Source organism: Notothenia coriiceps, unplaced genomic scaffold (genome assembly GCF_000735185.1).
Source record: "Notothenia coriiceps isolate Sejong01 unplaced genomic scaffold, NC01 NC01_scaffold00024416, whole genome shotgun sequence".
NCBI lineage: Eukaryota > Metazoa > Chordata > Actinopteri > Perciformes > Nototheniidae > Notothenia > Notothenia coriiceps.
The window spans coordinates 17269-29824 of NW_011357117.1; the positions used below are offsets into that span (position 1 = coordinate 17269).

Consider the following 12556-nt stretch of genomic DNA (forward strand, 5'->3'; position numbering starts at 1 on the left):
GGGGGGCTTAGCGGGGCGAGGGTCCATCAATCAAACTGAGCGACACCACTGAAATACTCAGTGTCCCGAGTTCTGAGGGAGATAAGATTCAGCTGTCTGTTCCACAGTCTCGCAGCAAAAAGCCAGTTGATAATCAGATCTGTGAGTGTCCTTCAAAGAGCCAGCGACTTAACTTCAGGCCAAATTGAAAAAAGGAGTAGTTGTTAATTTCAAAGGTTGGTGCAACTGAATCTTCCATTAAAGAAAAGTGGTCCTCATCACTAATTTTGGGTGTCTGTTCTCTATAAAAAACCTGGCTACAGTGAAACTGATGGATGTGGATGAGTCTGTGAGTGTGTTGCCCCTAAATGGTGATTAATGACCCTGGCTTGTCTCGATCTGATAAAAAGCCTTTGAGGTATTTTTCATACTCTGGCAAATCTATTTTTCAGTGGTTTTGGCGTGCACCGCGGGGAGAGTCATACCTGTCCGAAAAAACACCTTGATCTTGTTTTCATCTGACTTATGATAAAGTGGTGTCTTAAGAGAGCAGAAAATTGTTCATGGACGTTATTGGCAAAGTAGTTAATTTCTTCCCCGCAGAGTAATTCATCATTCACTATTAGGTGCTGGCATTGTATACAAGCCGTATGTGGTCTAGTTTCCTCAAAATGTCATCGCGGCTGTGTTACTTTTATACCAGAATAGAATGTTTGACACATCTTAAAGGTGATTCTGTACAGTGCGTTAATGAGCTGGATGGTTAAGGGGTCAACGCTCATCTGGAGATCAACCTTGTGAAAGGGTGATTTGTATCTGAAAAAGGTGAAACGAACAACCTTCTTAGGTCTTGGCCAGGGTGACTCCTGCAAGGATTTTCTGCCACTACCCATAATAAAGTAAAGAGTTTATGGATGGAGAGACGTTCTGTTCTTAGAAGAGCGGGGGAGGAATCGAAACAGCTTCACGTTTATCTGGCATTGACAGCTTTGCTGACTTAATGAGTTTGTAATTAACATGGATTTCCGCTAATGTTCAGGGCTTTTGTCTCTTAAACAGAAAGTATTAATCCCATTAGTTTGAGAGAATGTGGCAGACTCAGTCAAAACCCACGGACTCTTTGTTTAACAGTCAGACAGTGCATGATTTGGCCATTTGTATAAACACTGATAAGTTGTTTTTTTATTTGAAAAATGCAGTCTGCTTGGCTTCATATCAGAAACTCTCCCCATCATGGTGTGATCTTCTGATGTTTCCTTGAAATATCCTAAGGTTGAATGTATTTGCATATTCTGTATGCCCAACAGTCCCTTCATGTCCTTTCTGCCTCGGTGTCCTTGTTGAATGTGAATTACCTTCTCAATTTGAAACATGTCTCCTGGCTGCAGATTGCTTCTGAATTGTCTGAATGTGTGGCGAGATGTTGCCACGCCTTTGTGAGTTTCTCTGTGCCAATTTCAATCACCTTGTCAATGATGAAACGGCTTACTGCAGTAAATATAAATGCCAAACAATATGAAGTCGAATAAAAAGACTTCATCACAGCTCCATCATTTTGACTGTTTGCTTTTGAATAAAATCGATATGCTATTGAAAACAAATACTTTTTAAAATATGCATTACCACCTCGGTATGGAAGGCATCATTTAAATGTGATATACATACGTACCACAATAATAAAAAAGTGCTTGCACAGGACACTTCACTTCATAATGCTATACATATATATGTATGATTTTCCTCTAAAGCCACCATATGTTATTTACAAGTCTGAGCGACATGTTTATACAGCGTTGCTTTTGTCCTTAAGTTGCATAAGAGGCTACTTATGTTATGAATGCAGGTGTGGTGTTGTTTCTTCTCTCTAGTACACTTGTTTTTTCCCTGGGGGGGAATCTCAATGATATCCACTTCTGGGTTTGACAGCTTTAGATGCAGTGAATGCAGGAATACTTATGGTCTGTCGTGTGGGTTCATAAACAGTGTGTGTGATAAATGCTGAACAAATAATAAATGTATAGACATTTGAATGCAGAGGGACAAATAATCAAAACATCTATTTTATTTCAACTTGTGTAGTGCTCTCCACAAATTATGCTCCGAAACTGTCCTGTAATGGATTTTAAATGATACTGTAATTACTCTAATAGAAGCCCATTGTGCTCTTTCAAAGGCATAAGATCAGATATAGTGCATCATTGGACCCAAATTGAAAGTCAGAAGAATACTGAGTTTCTTTGTTCCAAACATTGCTTTGGTGTCACTCTTTTTTTCTGACCATGTGTCCCTATTACCTTTATATGTATCTTTAGTAGAATCAGTGTTTTATCATGTTCAAGATAGGGCTACTTAGTGGTATCTGCAAATCAGGTTCATTAACATATTCCAATGGTCGATTGATTCTGAGTGGAAAGGGTTCATTTCCGTCTCTCTTGTTGAAGGTTATATACAATCACTTCACATCCTTCACACATCCCTCAGTCCTCTAAGTGTTTATTTAAACAACTTACTGTCAAATACTTTTCTGCCCTTCAATTCAGTGATAATAATTTGCCAGCGGTAAACACTATTTTGTTTTATATTTTCCACTGCAATCTCTAGTGGATGATCATTTCAAGGATGTCTGAGCAGTTTATTTTATCTCATCCCAAGTAAATATTTCTATTCCTGTAACCCAACAAGACCACAAGCATAAAACCTCATGCCTAAATGTGTCGAACAACTCATCATTCCTGAATTTGTTTTTCATACCAGTATTGATTTGTGTGTCCTTTCTCACAGGATTATGTTGCTACGGAACAATACTCTGAGAATTGTTAACTCCAGCCGAGCAGATGAGGGGAACTATGTGTGCCGGGCCGAGAATGAGCTGGGCTCGGCGGAGATGACTGCCGTATTGTGGGTAAAAGGTAAGTGATGCCCTGGGGGCCTTTATCTTCTGCCAAATTAGCACAAGTCAACCACCAGTAAACAGTCCCCAATGTCATTTCCCCCCCCCTTACCTTTGCTCGGGTGCCAGGAAATGTATTGTGCTTGCTGAACCGTGAACCAAGGACTCTCACATTCAAGAATCATATTACAAGGACACACTTTTACAGCGTAAAGGCCTGAGTCTCATAGATGCACTGCACACCACACTCCAGATCAAAGCAAAGCAGGATATTTGTTTGACAAAGGTGCCGCTCAAGCTGTGGTTGGCCCAATCGTGACTGCTCTGACGGTGATGTCACAGTGAAACGCAGCTACTTGGCGCTATAGCTTCTGGTTAGCCTGAGGTGACAGTGTAGCAGCTTTGTGCTTCCAGAGGCCATGCGTGTGGAGCTTAGCCCGATTCGAGTGGAAGTGACTGTGGGGGAGAGCGTGGTGCTGAGCTGCAAGGCCGCCCATGACACCTCGCTGGATGTGGCTTTCCAGTGGTTCTTCAACCAGAGGCCCATCAACTTTCAACAGGACGGTAACCACTTCGAATACATCCAAACAGTAAGAGCACGAGTAAGAGCAAAAGTAAGACTATGAGTAAATGTATTATATTGGTTATGTACCTATCTGTGTACATGTCTATCCGTCTTTTTTTGTTCATCTGATAACCCTCCTGTTGTGTTCATTTCTCCCCCCTTACTCTGGTGTTCCCGGTCAAATTTGACCGGTCTGTTTTAACTGCTATTACATTAACACAAAAGCCATTAATCATCACCAAATTGTATTTAACACCCCTTTAAGCTGTCAACAATTTCTCAGACTACTGGTTTATGTGAATAACTTCAGTGAATGTACATACACTGAAAATGTATTCCAAACTTAACATTTTGTTGATTTTTTGGGTGTGTACTATCTGATTGATGAACATAATTGAGGGTTAACCCCTCATTTTTTGACTGGGAACATCATAGGTGTTAAGAAGACTAAACCACTCAAATTCTATGAAAGTGGTGATCCAACCCAGTCTCCTCAGTCTGCATACAAATAACACAACTTTACTCTTTGGAAATGCTTGCAATTGATACAACCGTTAATCAGCAATTGCACATGTTCATATACCTACTTAGGGCCTTGAAGCAATCACATGTAAAACACAATATTTATGATTGATGAAAGTAGTAAATCGGTCAGATTTGACCCGAACACAACAGGAGGGTTAAGTGTTGAAACATAACATTTGTGATCAGTAACATAATTATGTATAATAAAATATATTGCCCTTGAGTTGCAATTGTAACGCAATTGTATCTTTTTGGGAAAAATTAAAACACAAATAGAGACTCGTACTTGCTTTGAAAAGTATTACGGCTTCAAACTCACTCATAAGTGCTTCTGAATGACAAATAGAAAGGAATATAATAAGGACAATTATGCTAATATTGAAACTTCAACATGTTAATTAAATCACAGCTTTGTAAAACATGCTTATGAATCCATTCACAAATTCCACCAACAATATTCAGGCGCCTCCTGAATTGCAAGTATGTGAGTCTGATTGTTTCCGTTGTTCTCTCTGACTTCAGTCGTCAGCAAAAGGTCAGAGGACACAGGGTCAAGGATCCTCTGAGGAAGATGTCGCATATATTTTCCCAGCTGAGCAAAACAATAAATCCTCCCACACAAAAATGCATTTAACCTTTGACATCCTCCAATATCAGGGCTTCATTGATACCTTGCCATTTCACCTCTTCCTTTTCCTGGACCCTTTCTGTTGTTTGAGTTTTTCTTTGGTTTACCATATTATTAACTGCACTGAAAAAACTGAAACGTTGACTTTGATTAAATCTATTATGTCAACAAATGTCACACTACTGTATTAGGTTAGTTGCAAGCAATAATATTAAGTTAAACCTAATTTTATTTAATCTTAATATGATTGCTTTAAACTAACCTAATACAGTTGGGAAATCTGTTGACATAATACATTTAATTAAAGTAATTGATCAGTTTTTTCAGTGTGGACATATCAATTATTGTAGGCTAAACTGAAAATGTTGAGTTTGGTCCTCTGTATTTTTATTTTATTTTAAGATGCATCATTTTGAAAAGTACATTTCCAGTACAAAAGGACCTTTTGACTATGTACTGTAAATGTAGTCTTTAAAAAAACAAACATTTACTGACTTTTTTGGATAACTTAAAGTGATGTTGTAAAATAACAACCGGGGGCCTTACAGGGTTAAACAAGCGTAATTTACACTTATATTTGTACAAAGAAACATTTCCAATCTCCACAATACAGAAACTATTGGATACACAAACCATAAAATGAAGTTGAAAACAAATGTACCAGAGAGCAGGGAGTCCTCTTTATGTCACCATTCCTTCAGTGGATGTTAAAGTCACATCTGTCCTGTGTGTCCTCTGCTACTACCAATGCTCTGGAGAGAAAGTATTTACAGTGACAATCCTTTACACAACAGATTCCTGGCTGATGCATGGTGTGTAATTTTAATCAGGTTTCTTGCTAAACAGCTGCCTGTAGACCTTGAATTATTCCCAGCCTTGCCTTAGGCGATTCTCATTTCAACAGAGAAAATAGGAGTAGCTGAAGAATGTAGCAAGCGAGCACCTGAATTAAACAGGAATCTCTCAAGCCACATGAGCCTCTACAAGATGTAAAGGCATCACACTTCTTTTTGTCAAGCACATTTAGGCTTGCTTAATACCTAACTTGTTTGTATTCTATTCCTTCCGATTGCAGCAGTCGTCCACAGTGGACCTGATGATCAGGAGCATTTTGTTGAAGCATGCTGGGAAGTATGGGTGTCGGGCCCAGACCAGCGCCGACACTGTGTTTACAGAGTCTGAACTCCTTGTGCGAGGTGAGCTTGTCATGTGTCGGTAGAACAGTACTATGTGACGTTGTGTTCACTCTTTGGGGCAGGCAGTGACTCTCTGCCCCCTTTAAACTGAACCACTAAACCGAAAATCACATTTATTCTCTTACTGAGTTATTCTTGGCAAGCTTAGTCCAGTGGAAATGGACACAACACTGTGAATCTAGCAAATTGGCTCCAATTTGTGCCACTGCTTTGGGAAGTTTTCTAATGACATCAGACATTAAATATTTGCTCTTGATGGAGACAATTGGACAGCACTTTTTCCACATTATTGCCCCCTTTTTAACCTTCTGATCTTGATTAATTTGTTATAGTCACTGTGAGTAAGGCTGACAGACGGTCTGCCTGCATGAACGAGTTTAGTGTGTGCTGTTAAACAGATGAATGGCTAAAATGGCTAGTGATCAGATTCTGTGGCTGTTTCTGATTGTTGCTGATGATGTGATGAAAAGGTTATCATGCACACAGATGCTGTAGTTTTTCGAGACTATGACCTCAAATACTGTTTACACATGTCTTTTGAGATGTCAGGCCTGGAAATGTGTTATTGTCTTCTTTGTTTGTGCTTTAGCAGAAACAGTGATACTATGGGCAACACATGCTTTTTCACACAGTGTTACATCATTTTTTCAAATTAGTGAAAAGAGAACATCCAAACACACATTATGGTGTTTTTTTACGACACTTTATTTTGTTCATATGCAGATTAGTCTACTCTCAAGTGACCAAAAGTAAGAATAAGATAATGCTTTAGTTGCATTTTTAAACATAGCATTTCAGAAAACGTGTAATACAAAAAACTAATATTGTGAGTCATCGGCTGGAGAAATGTCATGGCAATTTCTTTCTAACCCTTTTCCCCTGTATGGAAGGGTATACAAATATTTCTTAAAGGCTGTTTTCTCTAATGAGTAACACTCACATAAACACCATTTTTTACAAAAATACATTTAATTCCATCTACAGTATATTCTGTATATCCATAGGGGTTTGTTCATATATCATAGCATAATTTATATAATATTAAATTCATTATATTATGCATGGCTGTTGACATTGATAAACATAAATATCCCAGAATTCCCTCTGTTAATCTCGGTATTAGTTAACATAATTTAACAATTTTTAACCTGGCTTTAGCCCATATTCAGATACACGTATTTAAGTAATCAACCGGGGGGGTTATATTTTATAGTTATATCTATTGGAATAAACTGTTACCCTGATCACCTGAAGTGTCTCCACCTTATGATTAAATTAGACTCTGCAATATAAATATTGATTAAATTAACTGTGATTTAAGAGTTGCTGATTAGATTTTCCCGAAATATCTTTTATTTAAATGATTATTTAGAAAAGTTATTTAATATATCTTATCCATAAAATATTCATATATGTATTCTGGGTTTGATGTGTAATGTCTGGTTGTTTGTAATTAATGTCATTAAACATAAAGCTCCTAATAGAAGGCAGGAGATTGCAAATGCACCTTTCAGTGCAACCTTCTAATGGGCACTTTTTGGGGACACAGTACATTACTTTTCATTGAACGCACCAGCTGCCACCTTTTCATTTACAGCTGTTCCCCCTTGAGTCCTTAGTTGTTTCCTGCATTTGCAGATTAGATTTACTTCTGAAGAGGTAAACATATGTTCAGCTGTATTAAAACCCATGAAGGTCCAACACTCAGTCATGCTCAGAGGGATTGGTAAACAGCCTTCGAAAACCCCAAAACCAAAAGCTTCAATATTCCTGAATTGACATGAAATCCTTGGCAGCAGATCTGTGTCAGACACAAATCCAGCCTCAGTTTAGATATGTTCATTTCTGCTGTTTGTTTGTGCACAGATTACAACAGAGAATTAATGTTGTCAGCATATGCACACAGCTGCACATCCTTCTTAATGCTTGCATGGTTGCATCCATTAGTGTGTCTAATGGCAACAATGCATGATTAATACATCTCAATATGGACCGGCTTAGAATTGATTCAAACAGCAGCAGTGATCATTTTATCCCCCTGTGTCTCGACAATCCTGAAACATTTGTGGTGTAGCAGTTGAAAGCTGTAATTTAATCTGTCTCCTCTCTCTCTTTCCTCCAGGCCCTCCCGGCCCCCCTGGAGTGGTGATAGTGGAGGAGATCACCGACACCACGGCCACCCTGTCCTGGACTCGTGGCCTGGACAACCACAGCCCTATCAGCACCTATAATATACAGGCCCGCAGCCCATTTTCATTAGGCTGGCAAACTGTCCAAACAGGTAATCAATAAGGAGCAAATTGCAGCCTCTAGATCTGTGAGGTTAATGTGGCGCCATACACAAAGGCTTTAATACGGCGTAAAGTCATGTACGGGGATCCAGATTAAGCTAGGATTTAAAATAAATAATTGTAAATCTCTGGTGGCAAGGGACATTTGTATCTTAAAGGTTTTCAAATCGATATTCAGACAATTACTATAACAGCAAACGACTATTTGCTGCATTAATATATGTGTTTAGTGTTCAACACAAGGAAATGCAGATGGATAGAAACGCTACTGCAGAGAAGTCATTTGAGAACAAAATCATTTTGTGTGTCTTTTTTTTTTTACATATAGTGTTATGAAATATTCAGCTGGAACATAACTGTTTTACATTTACAGGATTAAACTACCAAAATAGTCAATCAGCTGAATACAAATGAATGAGTAAGCCTGTAAGCTATATCTCTAATTCCACTGGAAATCTGCATTTTACACTGACTGTGGCATACGATGCAGATGGTCAGTCAGAAATCTTCCTCAAAAGTTAAGATTGTTCAACACAGTTCAATTTATAACATGTAAAAACTGAACGTGGAGTTTTAATAATTGATTTAAATGACCTTACCATTTACCCTCATATACTGAGCTTTATGCGTCTTACACTCCACTGTGCCAAATCGTGGTAAAGACGTTTTTTTTTCTTCTCAAATGTCCGTTTAAGAAGATGCCGTCTTGTGGTTGAACTTGGCTGTTGTTCAGTAGAGATTAGCAAAAGTTATTTGAGACAATATCAAAAGTGGTGAGTGGGAAATGAACCCTTTAGGCATGGATTATAATACTTATTTTATTAAAGATTTACTGTTAAAATGTGCTTATTTTTTTCTGTCACTTTGAGAGAAAAATGATCAACTACAATCACTTAGCGTTAAAGGATGAAGGCTTGCTAAGCATTGTGTGTAATCCATCTTAATATGCCGTGTGATGGCAGAGTTTAAGGTGTGATAATGATTCGTCCCCACAGATATATAAATCATACTTTGTATACACTCCTCTCACATCATGTCTGTTCAACTACATAGAATTCGATAAAGCACAATTAGGGCTCTGTGATGTATTGTCAGTGTTGAAGTTGTTAAGATTAGCATAAAGGGGGGGATTGGGCTTTTCGCTCCCACTCCTCTCAAACAGAGTTATCAGCTCATGTTTGAAGAGCAGCTTGCTTGACAGAGTGGTCTCATTGTGAGCTGCTTTGGATGATAAGAGTGTAAGCTCCTCAGCGTCATGAATGTTGCTTTAGCATACGGAGACCTCTGGTTCATTTGTGACACGGATATGCTTTCAGTCAATGTTTGTTTGTTGCTGCGGGATCAATATTGACAAAGCGTGATTATGAGAGCCCTGAAGAAACTAGATTAGTTGTGTTACCTGCTTGTAATTCTATTCAAAGTACATTCATAAATCAACTTTCTTTCAGTCTCAGGATGGGATTTAAAATTACATAGCTATATAAGTCCTCTGTGGAAATCAGCTTCCCTCTATGATGTAATGAGTTGTACTATAATGTGCTCTAAAGCTGTGAGTAAGCTGATATTTAGACACCAAAACAACATCATATGCCAAGGTTTCCAGTAAAATGTGTATACCGTAGTCACCACCTTGTGAATGAATAAAATGCCAAGTCACAGTAGGTCTGTAGGGAAGCTTTAATACTTTGTAGTTTTTAAGAACCAAGACAATGTTTTTTCGTGTTTTGGTGGTTCTCCAGCTTATTGGATTTAAAATGAAAAAAATTGCTTTAAGGCTAACTCACAGCTTTTACATACAGTCGTAGGAATTATCCCCCACTTTTAGGGAACAGAATCTAATTCACCAATGTGTCATAGTCTAAAAGGGACAGGGATCATTTTTATGTTTATACTTGGCTTCTGGGATTTTACTACGACATGTCTGCATGTTTTTGAAATGGTTAATTGTAGTGCCTGTCTCTTTAAACCCCCAATTTCACTGGTAGCTCTAGTATATTCTAATGAGACCAGGTGGGACATTGAACGGCTTGTTGAATCCCACCATGTTTTCTGATCTGAGGCAGCCGACCAACAATAACTAGTCTGTTGACATATTTCACAGTTTCTGTGTTGGAAGAGATTCCATATTCCCAAACGTATGTGAACAATAAATAAGAAAGTGAGTTTTTGTATGATATGTCACCTTAAAGTAATCTTATGAAGTCATCATATTCATCTTGTATAATCGTTTTCATTTAAAAACCTGCCTGTTATTCAGGTCAGGAGACTGCCTTGGCATTATAGCACATAACTTTCAAATGATCAGGCCTAACAAAAAATTAAGTTTGACCGATTGCCTGTTTGTTAACCATAATTGCCATGCTGCAGACTTATTTAAACGTCTATGATTCAAACCCTGTTTACTCAATATGGATCAGAACAATCTCGGACACCCTTAAAGCTGTAAAGTCTTTCAGGGAATGTCTGACTGAAGAACAGGAACTGTGATGTGGTGCTTGTCCTGGTTAAATAAATACACATGTGACACTCTTGTGTGCAGACCCAGACCCAGTGACAGGAGACATGGAGTCAGCCATGGCAGTGGAGCTCAACCCATGGGTGGAGTATGAGTTCAGGGTGGTGGCCAGCAATGCCATTGGGACCGGAGATCCCAGTGCACCTTCGAGAGGAGTTAGGTCTAAGGAAGCAGGTACATTCCCTCAGCCTAAACAATACCTGTTATGCACTGCATTATATTACACATTATGACAGACAATAGCAATCACCAACAATCCAGAAAGATGTATAATGAGAGCTGATGATTGATTTTAGCTAGAGCCAGTGGCACTTGACACTTCCTAGCCATGTTGTATTCCCATTGTTAATTCTCCATTTGTATTGGCCAAAATGGTTGAAAATAAGCTGCGCGAATTTCAACAACTGTAGTGTTTTTGTCTAAGCATCCTTTTAATGCCCTGAGGCGTGGACACCGCAAGTGCATTATTTATGGTGAGCAGAAAAATAACTGAGACAGTCTTGATCAGGCGAACCGCTTCACTAAATGCTCATTCCTCGTCTATAAAACACGATAATTACAAAGGTCATTGGTCATTTGGAAATGGCTTATTTAATGTGTCCCATCTACTCAGCATAATTAACAGACTAATTACTGTATCTGCACACGGTTGTGGTTATTCGTCCTTAAAGTCATGTTCTGTGATCAAGCGAAAGAGAGAAAAACAGGACACAGAAACCTGCCATCACTTTCAATTTGATTGACAGATATTTTACTGCAGGCGCAAACACCAAACAATCACTGAGTTTTTGATGTTTTCTGAAACTGGTTTTGTTTAAGCATAGGTTTGTTTACTTGAGCAATGTTTTCTAAGCACATCATGAAAACATTTTATTTTTCAGTTTGTATTGGTTGACTAAAAATAATTAATTTGTTAAATTATAATGATGAATGAAAACATTTTTGTTGTGTGTTTTCAATTAGCAGAACAATTTCATGTGGTCTTAATTAACAATTGGTCCTAAATAACAATACAAAAAAGGAACAAAAACATAATTAGTGAATGAAAAAGGTGAAGGCTGAAGATTAAACTTCTTAAAAATACTCATTATAATTTCTTGGCTCATTATTTAATAGTTAAACCTTTTCTGATTGAATTTTTTAAATAAGCATATCTTAGTTTTGGAATTTGTTTTAGAGTCAACAACTATATTTTTTAACCTTTTAAAACAAATTGGTAATCAAGCTGCACATGCTTGACTGTTTGTTGCAACCATTCCGAAAATAGAAAGTGTGTATATAATATATAAAAAAAGAGAGAAGACTATTTTCCTCAGTCCAATTCCTCTTTTCTTTATTTCAAAAAGTGTTGGAGTGAGTTTTGTGCTGTTGGGTCAGTGATGCTTTGTTAACCTTTCTGCCTCACACAGTCCCGAAAGTGGCACCATCGAACGTCAGCGGAGGGAACGGCCGCAGGCACGAACTGGTCATCTCGTGGGAGGTAAGGTCCTCTGCCAAACTCCCTCTGCAGCACAAGCGTAACAACATTATGTCCAAAAAAGGCAAATGTCACAGTGGGTCTGGTGTTTCAGTTACGCAAACTCAGGAGTCATGATGTTACTTTACTTATGCTATGACTTATGCTTTAATGTTCAAAACGGTCTTTATTTTTCTCATTCTGCCTGTGCCGCAGCACCTCTTTTCACCCTCTGTCTGAAACCAGAGCCCAGCCTGCTCTGATTAGTTAGCTGGACGGCTCTGTTGTGATTGGTCAACTGCTTAGAGATGTACCGCCTCTTAGCCTATCACGTACAATGTTTTGGAGCGCTAGCCAATAGAAGCGTGAGTGTTGAAAATGGGGGTGTCACATAAAAGACTATGCATCCATGCACAAAAACCAATAGAACACACTACAAGGAAGGGAAAACCTTGAATTACCTGGATATACAATTAGACAGAGTTTAACATGTATTTATGTATTTAAGTTA

The 12556-nt window shown here is 38.3% G+C and overlaps 1 protein-coding gene across 1 annotated transcript in view; it reads left to right on the forward strand.

Annotated features, from left to right (window-relative positions):
• LOC104955006 (contactin-5) overlaps positions 1-12069 on the forward strand; it is a gene marked incomplete at its 3' end in the record, with an annotated part of 28037 nt that extends 15968 nt beyond the window's left edge. Inside the window, exons 6-11 of the mRNA XM_010782230.1 lie at positions 2761-2888; positions 3284-3459; positions 5663-5783; positions 7906-8064; positions 10614-10763; positions 11999-12069. Coding sequence (XP_010780532.1) covers positions 2761-2888; positions 3284-3459; positions 5663-5783; positions 7906-8064; positions 10614-10763; positions 11999-12069 — 805 coding nt within the window. The remainder of the gene's footprint in view (positions 1-2760; positions 2889-3283; positions 3460-5662; positions 5784-7905; positions 8065-10613; positions 10764-11998) is intronic.
• Between the last annotated feature and the right edge of the window lie 487 nt (positions 12070-12556).